This window comes from Talpa europaea, assembly GCF_964194135.1.
Source record: "Talpa europaea genome assembly, chromosome: 12".
NCBI lineage: Eukaryota > Metazoa > Chordata > Mammalia > Eulipotyphla > Talpidae > Talpa > Talpa europaea.
Window position 1 is genome coordinate 66,677,340 of NC_140079.1, and position 26,596 is coordinate 66,703,935.

The 26,596-nt window shown below is 40.6% G+C and overlaps 1 protein-coding gene across 2 annotated transcripts in view; it reads right to left on the reverse strand.

Moving 5' to 3' along the window:
• Positions 1-1,046: 1,046 nt before the first annotated feature.
• Positions 1,047-26,596, reverse strand: part of RGS5 (regulator of G protein signaling 5) — a gene marked incomplete at both ends in the record, with an annotated part of 37,662 nt that continues 12,112 nt past the window's right edge. Inside the window, 4 exons of one of the 2 annotated variants that reach the window (XM_084250864.1) lie at positions 1,047-1,208; positions 2,902-3,068; positions 10,079-10,140; positions 16,483-16,593. In XM_084250864.1, coding sequence (XP_084106990.1) covers positions 1,047-1,208; positions 2,902-3,068; positions 10,079-10,140; positions 16,483-16,593 — 502 coding nt within the window. Of the gene's footprint in view, positions 1,209-2,871; positions 3,069-10,078; positions 10,141-16,482; positions 16,594-26,596 lie in introns of both variants that reach the window. The other variant, XM_084250863.1, reaches the window with a different exon arrangement.

Consider the following 26,596-nt stretch of genomic DNA (forward strand, 5'->3'; position numbering starts at 1 on the left):
TTTTGAAGATACTCATCATTTACTAAAAGCCAGAAGGCATCATAAGATAATTAAACACCTTAGTGTACCAGCCCTCTGATAACAGGTAGGAGACCACTGAAATGGACAGCAATGTGTTTGCTTAAAAAGGGAAATCATTATATTCCCCATACAATTGCACCCTACCTTATTTTGACCCTAATCCTTCCTCTCCCCACCCCTTCCTCCCACCCCGCCCCTGTAGTGTGTCTCTGGTTTATAGTTGCTTGTTGAATTTGATTTTTACTTTGTATTAATTAGTCTTTTTCCTGGTCTCTTATTTAGGTTTTCTAAATTCTTGCTATGAGTATTTTTCTTTTTCTTTCTGACTTACTTTGCTGAGCATGATCCCTTCTAGCTCCATCCATGTTGCTGCAAACTGCATGTGTTTATCTTTTTTGATTGCTGAGTAATGCATACATTGTGCGGAAATGAAAAATGATGTAAGAATTATATAAAATAAAATATTTTTTAAAATGAACAAAGATGTAAAAAATTGAAAAAAAAAGGGAAATCGTGGCTGCCTCATAAAAATCTTACACATTTTACCTTTTACTAACCAAGTTCAGAAATAGAGACCCTGGATTAGAATTAAAATGAGTGACATCAAGTAATCTCACTAGAAATTAGTCTTTCCACATATATCTATTCTTCACAGACCAATTTAAGTAGAGATCCAATACCCAAACCAAATATGAACACATTTTCAGTGATAGTATATTCTCATGGTAATTTTTCTTGCTCTAGGCAATTTTTTTTTTTGTGATCTGATTAGGTTTGACAAAAACAGATTGAGTAGGGCTTATGAAGAATGGGGCAGAAAAAAAACTGGGGAAGGAAGGAACTCAGACAATAGATAAACATCCAAAACAAAATGGGCATAAAGTGCAAGCAGCGGTCCCTGGGATTTTCCCTGTTTGGGTAGTTTTGAGCAAAGCTGCTATAGGCAGATGTGCAGGTTGCTGGAAATGCAGGTGTTACTGTGGAAGAAGAACTCACAGGATGATCCTCATAGCCCAAGTAAGTTACTACTTGATTAACTCCTGATAGAACTCAGAGCGCACGAAGCGAGGCAGCGAATCCTTTTCCATCAGGGCGTGGATTCTTTTCTGTGCCACATCAAAGCTGCTCAGAGAAGGTTCCACCAGGTTCTTCATTGTGATATCCTTCGTGAAGTGATCAATATTCACCTGTGGGAAACAGGGCCATACAGGTCAAACACCTGTGGTCAAACAGGTTACGCCAGGACCCAGGATTTGAGAAGTGGAATTTCTCACCAATGAAACACACAAGGGGAAGATAGTCATAAAAACACAATATCACTCAGCAATCAAAAAGATAAACTCATTCCATTTGCAGCAACATGGATGGAGCTGGAAGGGATCATGCTCAGCAAAATAAGCCAGAAAGAAAAAAAAGTACCAGATGGGCTCACTCATAACAGGAGTTTAGACAACCTAAATAAGAGAACAGGAAAAAGAATAACTATAATAAATAAAAAATCAAAATCAACAAGCAGATACACACCAGAGACACACTACAGGGTGAGGGGGGGAGAGGAGGGATTGCTGTCAAAATAAGGGGGTGCAATTGTATGGGGAATATAACCAAGATGAAAATGCATACATTGTGCAAAAATTGAAAAATGATGTAAGAAACATATAAAAAAATAACTCTACTACGAGGTTAAAAAAAGTGAAAGATGTCACTTCCATTTTATGAATATTGGGGTACAATAATTGATGCTACAATAAATGACTCAGATTAAGAGCCAACCAATGTCCGAAGTTCTACAATCAGCTAGTGAGCAGGCCTCCAAAAATCTTTACAGCAATGGTAAGGAGCCTTTTGTAGGGAAAAATACCTTTATATACTTTCACCTTCATGTTTGTATAAAGGTGAAGTGGCTTCCTCAAGATCACATAGCTAATAAGGGTCCTGATGCCTAATCCCACAACCTCCCTACCCCAGCACTTGTTTTCATGCCTAGTGGAGAGAGTGAAGAAGGAGAAAGATCTGACCAGAAATCCAGGACCTTTTGCATGGTTCCAGAAAAGCAAGGAAACATGGTCTTTTCTGAAACAAACCATAATAATAACAAAAACAGCAGTGAATATTTTTTGGTGTTTCACCTGTTTCAGGTACCGTCCTGATGAGCTCACTTAGTCCTACAACTCTACAAGACAGACAGTGGCATCGAAGTTTTACAGCTGAGGAATAGAAATGTTAAGTGATTTGCCCAAGATTTCTAAGTGACAGAAGATTCAAAGCCCAGCAATACAGGCTTCTTTGAAATCAACACATAATCAAATAATGGTATATTGTCTTCCAACATCTCTAGCACCATTAATTTGTGATAATTTGATTTTCATGAGCAGATACTTTGTCCCAACTACAGTGTAAATGGCAAAGGCCTAGGGGAAAACAAAATAACAAAGGTGAGTAGAAAAAAAAGGAGAATTTTCAAGAAAAAAAGAATGGGTAGGGAAGAGGAAGAGAGAAAAGATGATAGGCATTAATTAGCTCAGACACCGAGATGTATGTTTTCAAATCCACTGTTTAATTTCGTCCTCACAACAAACCTGCGAAATAGTCATCATTATGCCCATTTTCACAAAGAATCTAAGCTTAGAGAGACCCAATAATTCATCATAAATCACACAACTAGTACCGTTCCCACTTGACACAACCAGCTACCAAAGCAAGACCACACTTCTAGAAAGTGGTTGAGACTTGACTCAAGTTATATTGCTCTGATTGTAGGGCACTCTGAGCTGCTCCCAGGCAGGAGAAGCCTAAGGTCTCACACGCCTGCATTCGCTGGAGAGTCCTCCTGGACTGACCCTCTCTTACCATGCTCGCGCGCCCACCCTCGGGACCTACCTCTTTAGGGGCCTCTGTTTGGATGAATTCTTCATAAATTTTCTTTGCCTTCTCAGCCATCTTGGCAGGGGATTTGATCTTCTTGTAGTCCTCACAGGCAATCCAGAACTCAAGATTCTCCTCACTGAATTCAGACTTCAGGAAGCTTTTGAAGCTGGCAAGTCCATCTAACAAGGAAAAACGCCAGTTGGGGAAATTTGTTTATCTAACACTATACCCTGTTGTGCAGCCTTACAAATGTTACCTCATTTATTTCTCATTGCAACATAATACACAGGTGCTGGTCATTTAACTATTTCACAAATGAAGTCAGAGAGGTCAAGTAACTTGCCCTGAGACAATCAGCTCTCAAGTGGCAGGTTCGGGATTCAAAGTCAGGCAGGATAAATTTACATCATGAAGGTTAACCTGCACATGGCATCAAGAAGCACTAGGGACAATAATGCCATTGTGGATACTTAGCAATCATCAAAAAGGAAAAAAAATGCATTTAAAACTTAGTTTTGCAGTATAAGTAATATTGATGTTGATATCACAATCCCTTTTTTTTTCTGTTCTACAAATGATTTTTGAGTAAATGTTATGTTCCAGGCAATATGATCTGAACATTATGGGGAGTAACATTGATGTTGTTCTCACCCTAAAGGAGATTTCAAGTTCTGTGGGAAGTAGAAAGAAAATGAAGAAACAAACAAAAGAAAATTGACACAAAAATAGGAATGGAAGGAAGAGTCCTAACCTTATTCTAGTTTAGGGCAGGCCGCCATGAAGACGTGATTTTTGACTTGAGGCCTGAAGGGTAAGTGTGAAAGGTCTGAGGAAGCTGCCTCATGGTAACTTATGAATCATTTTGCCCATCAGTGATATGTGAGTTAAAAAAAAATAATATAATTGAAACTACTGAGGTTCTGTTTTCAGTGTACCCTTGTTCAGGTAGAATAGACTTCAACTTAACATTTTAAGAAATTGTCTATCCCTCTCTCTATAGATCTTTATCTTTAAATATCTACCTATATATAAATGATCTATTTTGGGCATTTGCCTCTCTTTTTCTTTCCCACTTTGCCAGAGTGGTAGATAAGTGCAAAGGAAGATGAGGATTTCTTCTTTGAAATTGAAAATGCACATATGTAAAATTTTGAAACTGAAATTCTAGCAAATGTATCTAAGGAAAGAATCCATGTCCACTGTTACCTAAGGAAAGTAGATTTCTAGAGGGAAGAGAGAGACCTCTGGCTCCCCGCAGACTGGATCATAATTGCAGGCCAGCCTCGGCAATGTGTCTGGCATATTGCTTTGCCTCTTAGGACAGAGAGCAAGATGGCAGTGACTAGTACATCAGGGCCCCGTTTTCCTTGAACTTGTCCCCCATGAGGAGATAATTCTACACTCCATTAGTGCTATGTGGGGAACATATTCATGTATTGAATTCATTTCCTTTGACCTAATTTCAATCTATTTCCTCTTCCCGTAAATACTTCTCCTTACTCCTCATTATAGTGCCTGCATTTTATTCATTAATCATTGCCTAATACATTGATTTCATGTAACATGTACAAAATGTGTGTGATGATAAACCAGAGATATTTGGTTGTCTTTCATTCAATTTGCCATCTATACATTTTCACAGTCTCCATGCTTTTCACAGTCCCTGCAACCACACTGAATTCTAAAGAAACAGAATGGCTAAGTGATAATTAATTTGGGTTTGGGTCACTGGTGATCTCTGGATCCGAATAAAATCCTTTGCATTTTAATTTGTTCTTCCCTGTGCTTAACTGAAAAACACTTTTTTTTTTTTCTTTCCTGGTTGATCTGGGAGAGGAGTTTTTGGGAGGAATGATAAAATTTTTTTTCTAGAAACCTACCTAGAAAAATTACATTAAAACTATTTGATAATATGTACCTACATAAAATCAGGTAGATTTTCTCTCTCTCCCTACCCATACTTTCCTACTATATTTCCAATGCTATTTGTTATAATTTAGTAACATGGGAGTCAATATCTACACTGAAAGAAGAAATAAAGCCTAGTTCTTTCTCTGTCAGTGTTAAAGTTTTCATTGTTTCTTTTTTTTTTTTTTTTTTTTGTGGGACCCTTGCTGGTGGCCGGAGAACAAACCGGTGCTGCAGAGGCTGCGGGCCGGCCAAGAGCTCAACCACTGCTCCACCAGGGGAGGCCCAAGTTTTCATTGTTTCTTAAAGCACAGGTGTCAGGTAGTCTCTGGACAATTCTCAGTACTTTCTAGCTGCCAGGAAATGACAGCAGGAATGAAGTCCTGTGAGCTTGCTCGCAATCAAGTCTAAGACTATAGAGGAAACAACTTCACAGAAGTCTGTAGCTAATTTATTCTCATTAAGTCAATGTCCACCCAGCCCATCAAGCTCTCTGAATCACCCATTCTGTGAAAGGCAGAGATAAATCCCAGGCCTCTCAAACATAGTTATTAATGACCAGAGGATGCAGGCCAGGATTCCTCAACAATGTTAACATATACCACATATCCAGGGAATGAGCTAGATAAAGAACTTTCCAGTGCCCTGAGTTCATTTCCTAGGGATTGATTTCATCACTCTCATCAAATTCCACAATATTATTTTAAGACTTTTTATCAGTGTACATACTTAAAGTGCCTCATATAATAACTTTGTATCTTGTTGGTTGGGACCCACTCAAAGTTATTCTTTCTTTCATCCTGCTTGTGGGGACTCTTAGGAGGGTCCCTTCTAGGACCCTCTAAAATTTCTCTCCAGATACTGACTCCTTCTTAACCTCTGATTTTCAATTGGTCCATTCTTCAGAATTCCCATCTATTGAATTCCCATCACCTTGAGGAAAGCTTCCCATGTTGAAGTCAAATAGACTCCAGAACAAATGCCTCTATTCTGCAAAGAACACACATATGTCTTCTTTACCTACAGCATTGTCCTGCCCACTACACATCCAGCTAAAACCCCAAGCATACATCTGATGAATCATCACGTTCTTCCTGGTAGAATCTGCAAAGAGTCTCAAAATACCGTTCAGCACGCCTTGAGCGTCCACTACCTAGGAAGCAGATGAAGCCCACCTGATCCCCCAGTCTGGAGTAAACACTCTGGGTTGTGACCCACATTGTAATCCCTGGGCCTAACATGTGGTGTCACTTTTGACATCCATGTAAAATAGAGTAGCAGCCTGTAGAGTAAGGAAAAAGTATCAGGCTTTTCTGCCCTCCTGCCATTAGGATAGATGAGGGAACCCTGTGGTCCTGAATGCATGCCTGATGGCGGGCACCTGAAGTGGGTACACCTGGGCTGAGAGACTGAGTTTATAAGGGCAGCATCACGGGGATGCCAGCAGAAGCCAAGAACGAACAGAAGCCGAGAGAAGAAGAGAAGCAGAGAGAACACCAGAGAGAGCCCAGATAGAGTGAGGATTTGCTGGGGGCTGGGAGGACTGCCAGCCTCCTGGCCCCCCAGCACCCCTGCCTGTCATATGCCTGGTAAATCTAAATGAAAGACCTGCAAAAGCCACTGAGGACTCTGACTCCTCCTTTACCCGGTCTGCTGGATCAGAGAACCTGCTCAGTGGCCTGACCTGCCCTTATACAGTCCTACCAAAGAACAGAATGAAACACCTAGCAAACCATTTTGAAAATCCAAGGCATGTTAGACACATTCAAGTCAGATTTACATAAAGGACGAATGTGGAAAGCGAGAGTGATTAATGCAAATCATCCTCAGGGGAGAAATTGTGACATATTATTGGTAGTTATTGGTAATAAGTACCATTACACAGCTGCATGGGTCAAAATAGAACAGGCTCTAGAAATGAGATTGGGGTTGGACTGTCACATGCTACGTTACTGTATAACTTGGGCTACGTATCTATTGCCTCCGGGTCCTCAGCTGTCTCATCTGATAAATGGAGATAAATAATTGACTCTACCTGATAGGGTTGTTATAAGGATTAAATAATTTAGAAAAGCTCTGACATGGTGTTGAATATAATAACTCTAAAATGTTGGCTTTTATCATTAATAGTCACCCAGTTCAAAAGTCATTTTTATCATCATTGAAAACCCAACTTCAATGCCTCTTCTGTGAGGTAGTCTTTACCAATTACCTCCCACCTTTTATCATTATGAGAGATAAGGTCAGTTTGTATTCTTCTGCTAGAATCATTTGCTTATATGACTACCTTTTCCAAAAGGCTATTAATTCTTTGAGTTCAGGGTTTGGGGTTCACTTATCTTTACCACTCTTTTACACCCAACCTCTTAGTTTAAACCTGTGCATCCATCTAAAGGTTCACAGTTAACTAAAATAGACCCATCATGTCTTGAGAGAAAAGACTTCCCTCCCAAGTCACAGATCAAAAGATCACAAACTTTATTTTTTTTTAAATAATAAATTTTATTGTTATATTCCCCATACAATTTGCTGATGCTATAGCATTTTATTTCATAAGCAACTTACCTCACTTTTATGTCTCAGTTTCCTTTTCTAGAAAGGAATTCTGAGAAGATTACTATTGTACTATCTTAAAATTACAGCAATTGTTATGAAAATATATGTAAAGTTGTAGGGTAAATGGTTTTCAGGCTTTTCTGCCCTCCTCACATTAGGATGGCCCTGCCTGATGGGGCACCTGCATTTTGTTACTTTGTTATAATTTGTGTTATTTACTTCTGTGGGCCATGGCTCAGTACGAGACATTCTTGAAGGAAAGAAAAGGCAGAAGAGACAGGAGAGAGAAGGGGAGGAAGAAGGCCAGAGAACCCCAGAGTGAAGACTTGCTGGGGGTTGGAGGCCACCCCTCCACCTCTGCCTGCCGTGTACCTGATTGCTGCACTACATGTAAAAGCTCCATAAAAGCCTGAGAAAGCCACCGAAGGCTCCAGGGCTCTCCTTTACTCAGGTCTGCTCGATCATAGCTATCCTGCTCTGTTCCCATCCTGGCACTACAAAAGTGCTTAGGGCAGTGCCTGGTCCATGGTGAAAAATTTATTTTGGTGATTGCTTTTATTATTCTAATTTTTCAGTTTAAAGGAAATTGCAGCTGTCAGTGAGGAAGATAATGACAAAGATAAGTCAGTGAAGACAAGGGAGAAAATTGGGAACCAGAGAGAGAAAAGCAGAAGGAAGAGGCAAAAGATAGCAACAAGAAGAGGAGTCTGATCCCAGGGGTTCCCTGCTCCATGGAAGAGACACCCAAATCTCCAGGACATGTTTTGATCTTACAGGACTCCTGGAGAAAAGGAATCTACATAAAAATGTTGCTGCTGCTCTGTTGTAGTTCATTCTTCCTGTGCTCTTAATGACACATAGAAGAATTTAATGTTGCTACCTTATTTCGATGCCCATTGCAGTCTGGGAGTTATGTGCTTGGCAGACCTACTAAAGGAACTTGGAGCTAAACATGGAAGATACTGATGCACTTTCAGAATTAAGTCAGGTACACTGCATGATTGAAATGGTTTTTAAAATGAGGGAGGTAAGAGGAATCCTGTTAGCTGAGGGGTGGAGGGAGAAATTGAATAAAAGCTTAATTGTCTTATTATTTTTAGAGGTTTGATACCAATTGATTTCATTTTCACTCAAGAATAATGTGGATTTCAGGAATGTTGGGGAGCTATATCAATTATGAGAGTTAATATCCTCCATTAGCACAAAAGGATGTCAGATATTCCTTATAAATTGACACAGATGCCTCTCCTCAAGGTTAAATAATTTAATTGATCGAATCAATCAAGCAAAAAGGGAATGTGAAAAGTTAAATGCTTGTATTTCTCAAAAGTATCTTCATTACCTATTTTTCATCTGAAACAGCTAATGTTTCATATTTCTGATCAGAAACTAATTATTTTAACAGATTGAAATAGAAACCTCACAAGGCTGAGGGGCCAAAATTTGGCTTATAGTTAGTTACTCAAGATGCACAACAGCAGATGTTTGAGGGGCAAGGTCAAATATTATTTCTTCAGGCTGGTAATGTTGGGCTACAATTATTAGGGCATGCTGTCACTCTCCTAGTCGTTCTCTAGAAGTAGCCAGACAGACAGCAGAGGCAAGGTGGCAGGAGAGAGACACAGGGCAAGGAGAAGCAGCATAGAGAGAAGCAGAGACAAAGTCTGAGAGGTGATGAGGGGAGGAGACAAGAATAGGAAGAGAGGCAGAGAGAGGAGAGATGGTCTTATTAGAATGGTGTTACTCCCATGGGACACAGTTCTCCTTTCTCTCTGTGCCATCTCTGTGTCTGTACCAGAAATCCTCTTTATCCTTTGAGTTAGTTAGAATGGGTAGAAATCCCTTTCAAGGAAGGAATTCTGACTAAAATTCTTATCAAATATTTTTCCACTTATTGCTTGGAAAATGCATTGCCCAGGTGTTTAAAATATTAATTCTTTAAGAGGTTAATTATGTGGCACTTTAAGATTAAACACACATACACACTCACACACACTCACATACACACACAAATATATAGAAATACATACTACATATGCATATATAATTAAAATATATATACTAAATTAAATATGAATAGCACATCTACATTTATACAATCACACATACATGTACACATATTTTCCCATCTGAAAATTAAAAAAAGTAGAATCTCAGGCCATGGTGCTCATCTGTTTGTAAGCTGAAAGGCTTTAGTTCCTCCCTCAACATAAACTAAGGTGTTGACATTAACTGCCTCTGGCTTAACTTCTATCCTCATCTTTTCTTATCCCAATGGCTTTCTGTCCCCTTAAAGCTTAAAACAATAGGAACACACAGTCTTCAAAGATTAGTGTGATTGATAGGTCTGTTTATGGGCACACAAATACATGATTTTTATCCTGTTCTACCCAAACCTTGTAAGACATTATGAGGCCAAAATGGAAAAGACAGTAAGGACCTCTGTTTTACTGGGGAAGGTATCTGGAGCACACAGGTGACCCCTGGCTGAGTGACACGGGTGAGCAGGACAGATGGCACTATAGCCTGCTCTGTGAGTCCTCAGCGCCTTCACTGTATTCACATCCTCCACAGTGAGTCAGAAAACCATATTCTCAGCCCCTTCCCTTGCTGAGAACCCTCTGAAAAAGTGAAGAAATGTCAACATTGGGGAAGAAGGGCAACACAAATGCGTTTTTTGTCCCTGTGTCACCCCTGACCTTTATAAAAGATAGGGCAAACTTACAGTTGTTTTGCAGGAGTTTGTCCAGAGAATCGCGCCACTGCAGAGCCTCCTCCGGCGAGGGTCTAAACCAAGAATGAAGAACAGGAAAGGGGACAGCCATAAGATGAAGTCAGCCATACACACCAACAATGACCTGAACTTGGTGTACTTAGAAATGATACAACCGATGACATGACACATGCTCAGGACAAGGGGATTTGGTTTCTTGCATCTCTATGATACTCACTGTCATCTCTTAGTGAACAACTTGCTTAGACCCACTGCTTCTTGGAAGCAGTAACTTCTTTTATGAAGTTACATCTGGATATTTTTGTGCACCTCATGATAGTGTCTCCATTGTGATCTTTTTTTCCAAATGTAACTGAATGAAATCTGATTGTCCAGTTTTAGGTACTGAACTCATGTTCTCTGCCTCATCAGAACTACACTTTAACCAGCAGCAAAGGGGCATTTGATGCCACATACACCTGCCACTGTCATCTCATTAAGGCTGGTGGAAGAAGGATGTGTTTGTCACTCATGCTGGGAATGAGATCATAGTAAGTCTACATTTAAGAAGATCTGAGTAAATTTTTCTGGCCCAATTAGGATAAGATAATGTTTTTTAAAAAGATTAACTTTCTGAGAAGAAAAGTGGTTCATCTATCATGAATGAGATGTCATAAGCAAATTCTCTAGATGCCCATTCAAAGGGAGGAGGCAACAGCCAACTTATAACTTCCCCTTAGGCTGTTTTTATCTTAATGTTTTTTATGTACAGGAATCCTGCACTCATTTCCTTTCAACCTTCAATTTTTCTCTCACAGCAGGATCCCATCAGGTCAGTGGGCTCTGTCAGGAAAATGGAGGAGGGCCGGGGGTGGGAGAGTCCGCCTTGACTCGCGCTAACGATGTGAGCGATTCACTGTCTAGTCAAGACAGACTAACAAGGCATTTATTTTAATAATAAGCTCAACTGAGGTGTATTTCCTGAATTAGAATTTCCTTCCCTCTTAACTTGTTTACCGTTCAGATAATCCAGGGAAACTTTTGCTTCTGATTTTTAAAAAATAACAGCTTGAGATTCCACTTGTATAAATAGATTATCAGCAGAAGTTGTTAAGATAACTGTTAATTATACTTTTTCACTTTGCTGTCCTGGGTTCAGATTCAGCCTCACCTTTTGGATGTAAGGAGTCCAAGATGGTAGCCACGTTTTTGGCTTAAGTACTATGAATAATTCCCTCAATTCTCTATTCTTCATTTTGGAACATGTGTAGAGTTTAAGTCCCAATGATTTCTCACTAAATTCTGTGTTTTTATTCTTTAAAGAGCAAAAAATGAAAGTACTGAAACTGATGAAGTCATTTTAGGGGATTTCTTTTTTCTTGGCTAGAAACATAGCTGTCAAAGATGAAAAACTCAACACTGATTCCATGAAAATTTATTTTTAATGAGTGTATTCCTGTCCTTCCCCATCTTCTGCTTAGTAGAAAGAAGCACAGGAAGGAGATGACATGAAGAATGGATTACAAGTATGTCCCTGTATTTATATCATAATCTAACTGGAAGAGGATGTGTTTTTCTAGAAATCAATTACTCCTTTTGTTTCTTCTATATTACTTCATATTGATTACCAGCTTAGAAGGGAGCTTGGGTTCATCCTGTCCTGATTCTCCTATGTGTATTATTTTGTACCTATATTTACACTTCTTAATTCCTTCACTGTGTGGATTCATTATTTTGCATATAATAGGTACTCTCCAAGTCCATATTGGTTGTTGACAGAAACAACAGGACATTAAATTATTGGACAAGTAAAACAGGCTCAGAGCAAGAGAAGGCCTGATTCACTCACAGAATCTCTTTCTGATTTTGTTAATATTCTCCTAAAGCACATCCACCTTCCCTCCCCTTTTGCTTCTGGTTAACAGAGAGGGGCCCAGGAAAAAGAAAAGCCAAAAGCAGGTGCTCCCAACTTAGTTAAGTGAGCAGACACAACTTCCCTGGAATGACCCCGTTAAAACCCAGCTAATGGTCAACATCAGAGCTCCTCTCAGCCACAATTAAATTCCTGAAAAGGACATGTGCAGAGCCTGCTCAGGGTTAAATTAGTCCCAATTGATTCAAGGTCACAGTCAAACAGGACTCATCCCCCTCAGCATGAAGCCCAGTGCTCTGATTACCAGCTTAAAAGGGAGCCTAGGTTCATCCTGTCCTGATTCTCGGAATTGGCCAGTCCTCATTAAGTCTGAGTTTTTTGGAAACAAGAGCCACGTAGCTCCAGATGACCAATGCATATCCTTTTTTGCCAGGTGGGTCAGAGCTGACTATGGAGGGCGGGAGGTAGGCTTGGGGTCTCTGTGTGGGTGTGGGGTGAGGTGGAGAAAGCTAGTTCAGATGAAAGGCAAAACACATTTATAGGGATGACTGTGTGTTTTATAATGCCAGTGTAGATGGTTCCGGAAGTGACCATCTCACTTGGCAGTTGTCTCTCCCATTTGCTCATCAAGTCTCTTTCCTGCAGTGATACACTCACTGCATAAAGGTGCAGTTTATGGATCCTGGAGGACATTTCCCATCGCACCCTGTCCTGTGGCACATCCCCTTCATCATTAGCCCACCCTGCAATATTTATGTCAAGTCAATGTGCAATTGAATGTTCCATTTGTCCAGAATTAGTAGGTTTGATGAAAACCACAAATAAAACTTAATTTCAATGATTTCGGCCCCATGAACTATTACTATGGAAAAGTATTTTAACCTCTAAATGCCAGTGTTTTCCTTTTCCTTTTTTTTTAATCTGCATAATACCCACACATTTAAACACTCCAGCTAATGCTTTTTCATACTGCTGCTTTCGACTAGGAAAGGTTATTTATTGCCATCTTTAAGTGCCTGCTTTATTCCTCCTTCCTTCCCCAAAGTGCTGCCTACCTGCCCACGAGCAGTCTCCATGGTCATCTACAGAGTCCTTACCCCATGGCCAAGAAATCTGGGCACCATGATGGGCATGCAGATAATACTATGTGCCAGGCTTTAATATCTGTTTTCAAACATTGTGCACACATTTCAATCCTGGCAACACTGCTCACTCTCAGTTCACCAGGTAAGCGTGTATGTTAAGACTTGGGGACTGTCCTCTCCTGTGCTCAGGCTAGGTACCGTATGGAGGTCACTCTAGAATGATAAAGTGGTAAAAACAACGACAAAGCGTAGTTAACGTGGTTGACATAGGCAGGGAGAAAAGGAATATCTAGAAAATAAACTGAGAACATCCAGACCAATGCCTAAGCATTTGGCAACTTATTATAAGCCATGACAGCAGGTTATCATACAGCCTTAATTTTTTGTAATTTACTAATCTGTGTGTGTTTTATTAGGAGGACCCAGAGCAGAGCCCTTGGGTAGGCTTGTGGGTGAGCACAGTTGGAGCATTTGAGGTAGGTGGGGGCGAGAGGAGAAGGTGTACTTAGAAGTTAAGGAGGAGAGTTTAAAGGAGGCCAGCTACTGGGCAAATGATGCTGACCAGTCAAGGTGAAACCTGTGGTGACAGCTTCTGTGGGGTAGTGAGGTTTCATTCTGACAAGGAGTTAAAGAAGATTCTGGAAGCATGACTTTCCAATGCTAGAGAATGAAGGAGTAAAGGACTGGGCACTGAGTACTTGTTTATTCCTAGTGGAAGGGGGTCCTGAAGTGTAAAAGAGCCGCTAAGAGTATTAACTGGCGTTGGCTTTGCTTTCTTGTTTTGTTTAGACTCCACATAAGAGAGATATCCTCCCTGTTTGTCTTCTCAGTCTGACTTTTTTCACTCAGCATAATGCCCTCAAGGCCTCATAAATACAAAAACAGTAGTGGTTGCCAGAGGGGAGGGGGATAAATGGGTAAATCGGCTCAAAAGGTACAAACTTCCAGTTATGAGAAACGTAAGTCCAGGGATGTCATGTACAGAGTCAATAACACCCCAGTGCAGATTTGGAAGTCAACGGCAGTCTCTTTAAAGGTTCTCACACACAAGAAAAAAAATCTTGTGACTTAGTGATGACAAATGATATCTAATCTTACTGTGGTGACCATCTCCAAATGTATACAAAAATCAAATCATTATGTCATATACTTGAAACTGATATCATTTTTTTTTTAAAGAATATTAGAATGGTATCGGGCCTCCCTGGTGGCACAAGCAGTTAAACACAGTTCTGTGAAGCTCTCTGCAGCAGTTTGAGTTTGATCCCCGGCCTGCCAGGGAGCTGCCCACTTGGAGCAGCAGAACTCTCCTATCTTGCCTGCTGCTCCCCTCAGCAGTGTATTCGGTACATCTGCCTGTTCTGTTCCCCACTCCGTCTCTGGTGAATCCTCTCACCCCCACACCTCTGGCCTGTACCCCAGTTCTTGTATGCATAAATAAATAAATCTTAAAAAGCATATTAGAATGGTATCAGGAGCTGACTTTAGGACAGAAATTTTTTTCTTTTCCTTTTTTCCCCCCAATGTTTCTTTTTTTTTCCTAATGAGAAAAATAACAATTTATTTTAAAAATAGAAAATGCATTTTTAAAGGGGATTGTTTTTTAAAGATGAAAGGGTTTAAAAATACCTTTAGTCTGGAGAAGACTAAGTGAAGAAAATGGGATAAAAAATACAGAGACATTTTAAGTGGGGAGAAGAGAGGACACTGGAGCTCATAAAGAATACAATCTTTTCCTGTTTGTTAAAAGGCATGGGAATTTGCCAAACCTGAGGCGGGTGGCCTGGGGTTTAGGGGTTTGGAAAAGGGTGGGAAAGCTCTGTAGTGGTCACGGTTTAAAATGTAGTAGAGACAAAGATATTCTCTAGGGACAAGGCAGATTTTTTTTCCAAAACAATTCAAACTTCCGGAAGAAGAAAGGGGATGGAAGACAAGAGAGAAAATAACCCAGTAAATGTCAGTCCCAGGTTTTATTCCTAAACTAGTCTCTGAAGTCCTGTTAAACCAAATAGTTCAAGTGTCTGTGTGGGGTATGAAAACAGAGACTCAAAGCCAAAAGGCAATCCTGTATTTATTTTTAAAAGTTAACTTCAACAGATCAATAAGCACCACATTGCTGACTTCAAAACAGACATTTTGATCTGTTGTTGCTATGAAATATGGTTCTTATTCTCCCCCAGAGTTGATGCCACAGCTCCACCCTGAATTAGCTTCCCTCTCTGAATGCAGAAACCGCAATTATGCCTCGCTTCCGGTTTAAGGTCCCTTTGAAGCAGTAACAGCAGGAGAATGAAAATATCCACTTAGGTTAATGGAAAAATATTTTTGTAAAAAATAATAATCTGCATTTATCTCTCAACCTGTCCAGCTATATTAAATTGAAGATCATATGGACCAAGAGGAGATCAGTCAACTTATGCAAATGTTAGACTTAAAAAGAAATGGAGGTTAAAAGGGATTCTCTATTTTTACTACCCTTCTGTACTCTCTTCCAAGCATTTAGGGAAGAGAGTGGAGGAGTTTGAACATTTGGCTTTTCTGCTCCTCATGTTCCTTTCTTGATTTTCAGGGGCATCTCTGCCTAAGAGGAAGAAGTGTCTGTTCAACACCTGTGTACATACTTTCTGTGATGGCCTCGAAGCAGTGGAACAAGGGTACTCAGTGAGAATGCCACTCACAGTGCCATGCAAAGTTAGAGCTGGGCTCATTGCCTTACACCTTGAATCTTTAGGACAATGGTTTCCCACAAAGCCTCAGTGGCCTGGGGTGGGGTAGTGGAGCGTGAGGTGGGGAGGGAGCTGGAGGACTGTAGTTCAGTCAAGAATATTCATTTTTGGATTGGTGGAGGTGAAAGGATGCTTTATATGCACTAAGAAGAAACCACTGCTCAAGTATTCAGTCCTCCATCAAGGAACAACCTCTGTTCCTCTGTTGGACCTCAAAGGGACAATTTCCTGGAGAAGAAATAATTAGGTTTAAATTGTCTCCGCCATCTTACCATTTTCTTGAGGAGAGTGCTCCCATTTGCCTCTCCCTGCTGAGTAAGCAGCCTTCAACTATTCCTTAACAGGTGAGGACCCAGTGATCATTCTTCAGCAGATCAGGAATGGTTACCTGATCCAAAGGCAGCAAGTGAATAGGTATTATTTTCTACTCCAGGTCTGTGTGGTATGTAACTCAGGAGGTGCCTGGTGCTATTTTATAAGGTATGGTCCAGCAAGGTCCTAAGACAAGGACTTATCTTTATTTTTTTTGCTATCCTGCCAGGATATAATATAATCTTCTAGCAGAGGGGTGTTTTTAAAAAATGCTTATTTACAAACCAACTCTCTGAAGTTTCTTGTGATTCTCAATAAGTAATTGAAGGGGGGGGGTTCTACAGATGAGGTATAGTGCTATTCACTTGAAAAATAGCATCCTCTGAAGGAAAATGAGTGGAATCCATATTCATGACTCACTTCTGGGTCTTGGCTGGCTTCTCCGGCTTCTCATTATATGGAATGACAAGGTCAGTGGCCGCGTCTGGCTTCTGGAGGAGGATTCCCAACTTGATTTTTATCTCCTTGGCCCTGAAAACAGAGACATAAAGGGGTACAAAATACCACATGAGTGCACAGATCTAAAAAAAAGAGGCTATTTGTGTCAGAGAAACAAAAAATAAAACCACATTTCACTGTTGTGGCAGAAAGGATACTACTGTAGAAACTGGAGACACATGAGCTTTAATAATTAACGTTTATCAAGTTCTTCTTATGTGCCAGGCTAATATGCATTATCTCATTTGGTTCTTAATTAATGTTTTGTATGCGTTCTCTCATTTTGCATATGGCAGATGTAAGAGTATTATTCTAATTTCACAGATGAGGAAACAGAGTGACAGAGTTTAAATAAGTTACTCAAGATAAGTGAGCCGGTATGTTGTGGAGATGGACTTGAGTGGGAGCTGACTCTAGACTCACTGGACAAGCCATTCTCTGCCTTGTCTGTCACTCTTCTGAAGCTCTGCCCCAGCTCTGCCATGAACTAGGTGTCTAACACCAAGAAAAAAAATCCTTTTTTACTGCCAGACCTCAGTGTCCTTATCTGTAAAATGACAGCTTAAACTTAGATGCAGTTGTAAATTTAAATCATTCTGAATGATGACTCCGGTCTCCATCAAAGTAGGTGTGGTCAGAATGCTGGCCCTTCTCAGACATCAGAGGGTGCAACTGTTTTCACGCCCAGTTTCAAAACAAACTTTCTAGGTTACCCATTATCTTCTCATAAGTCTGAATTTAGTGAGCCTTAAACATTAATTCATAAGATGAGCCACTGTATTTTTGAGAAATCCTAAAAGCTATTTGTAGGGTAAGTAAAGTATCAGACTTTTCTGCCCTCTTGCCATTAGGATTGATGATGGATCCTTGCGGTCCTGAATGCATGCCTGATAGCGGGCATGCGCAAGTGGGTACATCTGGGCTGAGAGACGGGGTTTATAAGGGTGGTGTGTCGGGGACTCCAGAAGAACGAGTAGAGCAGAGAATCAGAAAAGCAGAAATAACCACCAGAGAAGAAGAGAGAACACGAGAGCCCAGAAAGAGTGAAGACTTGCTGGGGGCTGGGAGCCCTGCCAGCCTCCTGCCCCCCTGTACCCCTGCCTGCCGTGTACTTGGTAAATCCCAATAAAAGCCTGCAAAATCCACTGAGGACTCTCTAGGACGCTCTCCTCCTTTACCCCGTCTGCTGAGGTCATAGAAAACCGGCTCTGTGTCTTCCTGCCCCTACACTATTCTTTCCCATCTTCTTGACACTTACAAGTCTTTTAAGATAGGGTTTATCCTATCGCAGATATATATCATATGCTCATTGATTTGCCTGTTTTCTAAGCTGTCTAAGAGAACTCTTTGAAGGTAGGAATTGTGTTTTTTCACTCTGCTTAGCACAATCTTGGCAACATAGTCAACATTCAAAAATATTTTCTAAAGTGAACTAAAAATATTTTGATTTTGTTTCTCACAAATCTGCTCTCACTCACCTCCTAGGCCATGGTGATCATAAGTAAAGTCTCAGAAAGCTGTGATGGGGTTCATGCTGTGGCCTGATAAGACTTTGCTGCTATAAACACACTTTTCCCCTCTAGTCACATGGAGACAACAGTGAGACAATGTAAGTAAACAAAATGCATAGGCTTGGCAGTTATGGATGGGGTGGAGTTAGTCTATTGTATAACTTACAGGAAAACCCATAAACACCATATCATATCATAGTTCCCTTTAGTACAGTACATATGATTTTAAAACTATGATTTAATAATTGTCTCCTCTACAGTGTCTTTTCATTTGCATTTCTTTCTGCTTCCATTCTTTCCCCGGGGACCTTCTCTCTGGTTGAAGCTAGTCAGGCCCCATACCACAGCAGATGGAGCTCAGCCCAACACAGGATTATGACGGGAACCAGGAGTGTTCTGCTGGGGGAGCTTATATAAGACACAGAGTAAGAATAAGTGTCGCTTTCATTCCAGGTTCTGCAAATTATTTGGATTAGCTAATATTTACCTTTTTTGCTTAGAAACTGGGACTGATAAAACAGTACATCCCTTTAGATTTTTTTGGTGATGATTAAATATGTTAATGCATGTGAATCACTTAACAGTGCTTGGCAGATGATACTGGTTCTTCAATGTTACTTCTTACTGCAAAATCATCTTTCCTTTCCAAACTCAACCCATGTTCCCTAGCTTCCAGTACCAAATTACAACATCCAAAAAATTTCCCACAAGTTACTAAGAATGGCTACACCCACTACCTCCCATATCCTACCTCCGGAGATAAGAAATGCCAATTTCATATTTATCTGAAATAGGAAGAAAACATTCTCCGTGGGAGGGTGAGATCAGCTATAGCTGTGATTGCCCTCTGCTGGCAAGTGTGTAGTACTACATCCAGAAGCACCAGATGCCTTTCTCTAGTCCTGGGCACCTCACTACTGGGGAAGAACTTTCTGCCTAATGCCTCTCCTCCTGACTTCACATCACCCTCACTTCCTGCCCACAGAGGCAATGCATGCAGCAACTGTTTTCAGTTTCCACCTTGACCCAGTCATTCTCTAACCAATATTTAGACGAAGATTAACTAATAACTGTTTCTCATATGCTTGTTTTGTTGTTGTTTGACTGATTCTTTAGGTTTTTGTTTGGCCTTTCTTTAATCCCCTATCAACTTCTGTTTCTTTTTTCTTTCTCTCTTTTGCTTTAATTGAGCTATTGCTTTTGTAAAAGGAAGATTGAAATTTGCATTTCGTTGCCCAGTGAAAGAACAAGCTGGGCAGGAAGGGGTGATTGGTATGAGAGAGTTGAATGTTTTTCAACTTCATTTCTTCATCCTGATACACTCCTTGATCATGTCAGCAGTGCACAGGGAACACACAAACACAGGGTTTGGTCCTTGCCATCAAGGTGACTTTAGCCTAGTGACGTCTCGAACTTGTGAAACAACTGTAAGCTGTTGTTCAAGGAGCAAGGGAGGCTGTTCTCAGAACGCCTGGCGGTGAGTGGCACCAAGTCCATCAGCCAGGAGATCTCACAGAGGAGACAAAGGTGGGGCACAGTTAGCCAGGTGGATAAGGAAAGGCCAGTTTGCTAGGCAGAAAGAGGGGGATGTGTGTGTTGTATAAAGGATGCAAAAGTGGATCTGTATTGCTGAAGTGAGTGATTAGGGAGGATGGGAAGCTATGTTAAATGAAGCCAGCTTACCCCACTTCCCCTCCTGATGAGCAGAAGAGGGAGAAAGCTCCACTCACACCCAGCCTACAGCAAACTTGGCATGAAAACAGGAAAGGGTAACATTAATGGATGGTGCCTTCAAAGATGATCTCTATGAAAGTGGTGATCTCTTATTTTACAGACTCAATATGCTTCAAAATGGCCTTTTGCTAGCTCTTTCAGGATGTTTTCCCATTAACATGCAGTCTATACATTCTCAAGATATCCCACAAAAGTTTTATAAAACCAGAATGAATCAGAACTGTAGACCATTTTATCTACATCACTGTTTAAATGATTATTTTTTTATATGGGGTGATCTAGAAATCAGCTGCCATTTATAACTCTGTCTATAGAAAAATCAGGTTTCGTTTAACTTTGAGTAGGCAAATATACCAGAATATAGTTTACTCTATTCTTCATCTTTGCCCTGGGGATATAAGGGAGAAAAGAAAGGCAGGTTTTCAAAAATGCTTCTTTCAATGGCTTCAACTCCTGGTTTAATATAAATTCCAATACTGGGCGTTTAAAAAGTCAAGAGTACATAAGTTGGGAAGTCCATTTATTTTAATAAGGAATTTGAGACAATATGGAGAATGAATATTACTGCATCTCTTCTTATAAGACAGTAAAAGTTTAAAAGCTGGAAAGGTGACAGATGCTGAAGTTCAAATCACTTTATACATTTTACTCTTTTTAGAAGTATTGCAAGTATTACAAGTGTTACTTCACTTGCTTTTCTCCTCAAGAGTTCCAGGAATTCTATTTTGTCTCCCTTTGCTCTCCTTCCCCACCACAGCCGTACAAACATGGGAATGAAACAAACCAAATGGAAAATCAAACAAAACAAAAGCTCAACCTATCATTTTATTTTCCCCTTTATAAATAAATTTCAATGTGTCTGACATTAATTCAATGTCAAAAACAACCCTCTCCAGAGAAGAAAGCTTAGAATTTCAACTCAGTCTCAGGTTCTATTTGACCGAACACAAGTTATTTTCCTGGCTACGTTGCATTAATGCTTGTTAACAAGAAACAATTTTTAGCTCTTCTCATCCCTTGTTATCCTTTTGTCTTACAAAGAAAAACTTGTTTTGAAATAAAATCAATTGGAAATGCCTGGGTGAGATTCTAATTAAAGGCTCAGAGGAGAGAATGCTTTCTCTAGATGACTCACACTAATGATTTCAAGTTGAAAGGGTTTGAATAATTGCAGAATTGTGCCATTTTCTCTCGGTGCCTGCACCTGCGTGGGCATGCTGAATGGGCAGTCAAATTTTCAAAGGCCCTCGCCCTCGGTCCCCTAGGTCCTTCCTGCTAATGGGTGAATTGAGTGAAAGCTTCTGACTTAAGGTGCTCAAGTGTAGGAACCAATACAACTAATTATTAAAAACAAGCAGAGTTAAATTTTTTAAAATACAATTACAACCCAATAAAATTCATCAATAACCTACTCTATAAAGTCCCATGCTAGGTGTTCTGTGTTATTCAGATGTCCCTTCCCTCAGACTCACTCGGGACAACTGTATGCTGGATATTTTCCTAGTCATTGATAAGTGGGAGGGACATTCCACTACAAGACTGTAGGCCCTACCATGAGCCCCACCAGGTACTAATGTCACAGCTTGAAAATAGTATTCCTGGAACTCTTAAGAAAAAGAAGTGAAGTAATACTTGCAATACTTGTAATACCTCTAAAAAGAGTAAAATGTATAAAGTGATTTCAACTTCAGCATCTGTCACCTCTCCAGCTTTTAAAACTTTCACTGTCTTGTAAAAAGAGTTGCAGGGGACACATGCTCCAGTGGCTGCTTCTGCTGTACTCTCAGATCGCTCTTTTCTTTCACAATCCTTATCAATCTGCATTTATATCCTCATATATTTCAGTAATCTCTCTCATTAGAATAGCAGATCCCCAGCCAAGAGTAGGGTCAATATTGATTTTGTTCTCAGTTGCAGTCTCAGCACTTACCCCCAGGCCTGGCACTTAATGAACACTCAATAAATATTTTCTGTATGAATGAATGAATTGGTAGGTTACAGGAAAACTGAATTTTGGGGTGAGATGAACGAAATATTAGGGGGTGGCACAGAACAAACATCAAGATCTAGGGTGTCTAACTTTATTAACTGGAGAGAGATATATCCATCAAATGACAAGGACTCTAAGGTAACAGTATTCAATTTCTGTCTGGCACAGAGATTGAAAATAGTCCAGTGGGTCTCACTCAGCTGCTCACTGCAGATAGGACACACTCTGACAAGAGGAGACAGAGCCGGTAACTGCAGTCACTAGCAGACTGGCCAGAGGCCATCAGAAGACCATAATTGACAGGACAGGTCAGAATCAAGTAGCCCTAAGGCTCTGACCACCCTGCAGCTGGATGATTTTGGCAACCGCGGACTGGTTTCATTTTAGATTCCAGACATCGGTCGTGAACAGTCAAGAAAATGAGAAGATGGAGGAAAGTTGGGTTGGGCAGGAGAGTGCACACTTTCAGAAGAGGTGTTCCAACATGTCCCATGTCACAGACAATCCATTTTAAATACAATCTGACTTAAACCTGTGTTGTAGGTGCCCCCTGCTGGCCGTGGGAAGACGTGGTTGTCAATGAAAAAGTAACCACCCGCCCACGAGCCACTGCTGCTGAAGCAACACCAGCTAGCCTGTTTCCGCTGGTAAAAGGGCATGCGATTTAAGGTGTTATACACTCCCAGGGAAAATAAATAAAAGCTTCCAAAACCCTTGTTAGTACCCTGTCCTCCAGGATTGAAAAGTACTGAGTCAGCTGGATCTGACACTCTAAGGCAGAAAGGAGCTCCTGTGAGTTCCTGCACCCAGATCTGGACAGGACCCAAGCAGAGGCTGAGGCTGAGAGAGAGAGAAGGGGGTCTGGTCTGAGACCACTGTGCTGGGCTCCCTGGGGTCACCCATTCCTCAAGACTGAAAAGCCTTCCTTTTGACTGCTCATTTACAACTTGAGACAATGGGGTTGGCTACTCACAGGTGGCTCTGCGAGACAGGGTAGATAGGTGGTCTGGAAAACCATTAGTAGAGCACAGTGCAGTGTGAATGGAAAACATAGTCGATTCTGGAACTGGAATTCTCAACTCTCCAGAGCCTTTACAAGTCAGGATGGACTCTCAAGTCATTTTGGTAGAGAAACGTGTATGTTTGTCATCTACCCTTTTCCTGAACCAATCTACTTCAATTTGAATTTAAAGAAAATCCACACTCATGGCTTATGTTCTGCAGAAAATGAAGTAGTAGTCTCTATTCAGTGTGATCTCATCTTAATGTATATTTATTCCTTTTTGGATTTATATGTTAATATATTATATATTGGGGGAAATGATTCTATGGTTAGCTCATATGAAATATTTCTCAGTGGTCCAAATGCTAGAAAGATGAAGACAATGCCAAAGAATATAAGGTATCATAATTATTAATATATTCTGCTGTCACTCCAGAAATGACAGCTCTGCTTTCAAACACTGTTGACTCATTCCTTGATAGTGCTTTAGGCTTTCACGCCTTTGTGCAATTTATTATATAACAAACCATGTCAAACGTTAAGATGAAAAAATGGAATTGACATTGTCAGTTGTGTGAAATGTGCCCATGGAAGGAACATTCAATTAATATAGCCTTCCAACTCCTAACATCTCCTAACTGCTCCATCCAGTAAGTTCTTTTATCAACAAGTATTTCCATTCTGTGGTTAAGCGCTTAACTCAGCTGCCCCCAGAATAACTTACCACCAGATTCTCTCACAGTAAAAGACTAGGGAGCTAGAAGGTACTTATTTCTGACTGTATTTAATAGCTGACTGTATTTAGTAGGATCACAGCCGAGAGAGTAAACTGGTGTGGGAAGGTCATAAACCCCAAAGTAGATGTCGGTTGAGGGTAGTGTCCTATTTCTGGTCTTTGTTTTAAAGACCTCAACTCACTGGGGGATACGCTGGTTTGTCCCCAAAGAGAAGGACTGCTTTTGGTAAGTGGTAAAGGAAGAAATAGGAAAATAGAGACCATTGTTGACAGGAGATGAAAGGACCATGATTCAAGTTTCTTAATCAAATGCCCCCTCCCACACCACTCATCTTTTACAGGACTCCAGGGAGGTGGCAAGTTCCACAGAGGGGAACAGATATCTGGTTCCAAATGAGACTTGATCCTTGGCATCAAAGCTGCCAACCTCACCCGATATTATACCCAGGCCCAAGCTAGGGTCCTGGATAGGCCCAGCCCAGGCATTGTGAAGCTTCAGACAAGAACCATATACATAATGGTATAGGATATAATAAAATGCACATACACTATAAACTTCATACTACATTCATAATATACATTCAATAATATGCACAATTTAGAAATTATTCAAAAAACAGTCCCCTATCAGTATGGAAAAAGCACCCACATACTCACCAAAAAAAATTTGCTTAAATTAAAGCAGGAAACATTCCAGACAACTTACTAACCATATGGAGAGGAAACCATGGGAATAGTGAACTATAAATGTGGAGGTTTCCATTGCTTAAGAGTCATCAAGAAAAGACGAACACAGCTGTTTTCAGATGACTAAGTCACGTGGTTCCTGGCTCTGTCAAAGATCTAATAAGACACTTTCCAGATCTTGATTCCATTATTACCATCACAAGTTCCATGTTGAATTGTGCTAAATCTCTTCCCTGCACTTAGCAGAGAAAATGTCCAGCTGTGGCAAAAATCCTGCCTTGAGATTATTGAGCCTGAGGAGTTTGTGAAACAACTAAGAGACAAGTGAAAAAGGTCATTCCTGGAGTGAAGTAAAGTGGAACATGGAGCTCTTACCCAGAAAAATCTAATCAATGCCAAAATTAAGTTCTTTTTCCTAAAAGGCCAGAGAGAATAGTATAGCAGTTAAGGGCACGGATGTCAAAGACAGATTGCCCAGAGTTGCCTTAAAGTCACATAGGACTCTGGGCAAGCTTCTAAACTTTAGCTCGCCTCAGTTTTCTCATCTGTAAAATGGAGATAATAATAAAAGCTACCTCATCGAGTTCTTATAACGATACCATGAGTTACTATATAAGAAGCACTAGAAATCTAGTGCATTTACCATGTACTCCATGAATGGCAGGGTTAATCATTATTGTAGAAAATTCTGTGGCAATGAAAGAAAATCTAGCTGATTCACAGCAAAAGAAAAAAGACGCCTCTCAACAGAGTATGTATCAACCAGGGGGAACTTAGGGAAGAAAAGGTGCAGCAGGGTAATATTTGTCCTTGACCAAACCTTCTCTTCAGCTCAGTCACTCATTTACTGGGTGATGCTTAGTACGTTGAGTTTTGCTGTTACAGAACATGGAGTATGTGCTGGAATATTCTTGTCAAAAACTGCAAGATCCACTCCTTTCAGTGGTCTCCACTTAGGAATAGAGCAGCTAACTCTGAGAGCTTAGAGAAAACACACTGCTGAACTACTCTCGGATAATGACAAAGATAGGGAACAGGGGGGCTTCTGCAACTGGCTAGTCCAGCCCAGAGAACACTGGAGTATCACCACTTTGTGCTGCTATTTAAAAATGAAACTTAAGGGCCTCGCTGGTGCCGCAATGGGTTGAACACAGCACTGTGAAGCTGTCTGCAGCCTCTGCAGCGCAGGGTTCAATTCCTGGCCGCCCAGGGAGATTCCCACATGGCGCAGCAGACCTCTCCTGTCATGCCCACTGCTTCCCTCAGCAGTGCCTTTGGTCCATCTGCCTGTTCTGTTCCCCGCTCTGTCTCTGGTGAATTCTCTCACCCTCCCGCACCTCTGGCCTGTACCCCAGCTACTGTATAAATAAAAAAGAATCTAAAAAAAAAATCTATTTAAAAAAATAAAATTAAAATGAAACTTAAAAAAAAAAAGGGGTATTGTTTTTCCCAGGCACTGGCTACTCCTTGCCCAAGGATTCCCATGGAAATTGGATATTTCCCATGCTTTTATGGCCTTTCTGAGATAATCATCACTCAGAGTAGATTGTTGGGGGTAATGAGGGAGACAGCAGAGGGACAAGACAGGATAGATGCGGTTTATTTCCCTTTGACCTTCAATTCTCTGTCTTGCTTAAGATATTGTTGGCAGGCTTTCTGGACTTCTGGTAATTCATTTTTTGGAAGCCAAATAATGAAGAGTGGGAAAATGGTTCTCAAGTTGAGGAAGACAGAAATTCATGGTTTATTTTGAGTCCCAAAGGTGGAGGGGTCAGCAGGCATTCCCATGGGAGCAGCACTGGACACATGCCTAGGAGCATCTCCATGTCATCCTGCTTCCACTGACTGAGAGCGACCTTGTGGTCTGAAAGCTTCCAGTTATGCATGGACCTGCTTTATTTAATTTGTTTTACCTATTACAAAAGAGGTCAATCAAGGTGCTATAAAGGGAAGGGAAGAGGTGTAACATTAAATTTACTGAGACCTTTCATCAACATTAACATTGTATTACATTCCTTACTAGACCTATGATTTGCAGAACTTAATGTGCCTTCTTACATGAATTGATGGAACAGACACAAATGTGTTATTGCAGATAATCAGAACACTTGGTCAACATTTATCCTTGCCAGGAGGGTGGGTGGAACATGTGCACATATGGAAGAACAAAATTTTAACCCCGCCCCAAAAAAAGAACTTGTAAAAAAGAAATCTATCGTTGCCAAATTAATAAGTGTTAGTTGAGCAAAAATAACGACATAACTGTGAAGAATGAGAGGACTGGCTCTTATCTGAAGCACAGAATTAGATTTTAATTAGATCTTTCTCCTTGCCTCCCCCACAATATTGCAACACACCTTATTACTTTCAAGATT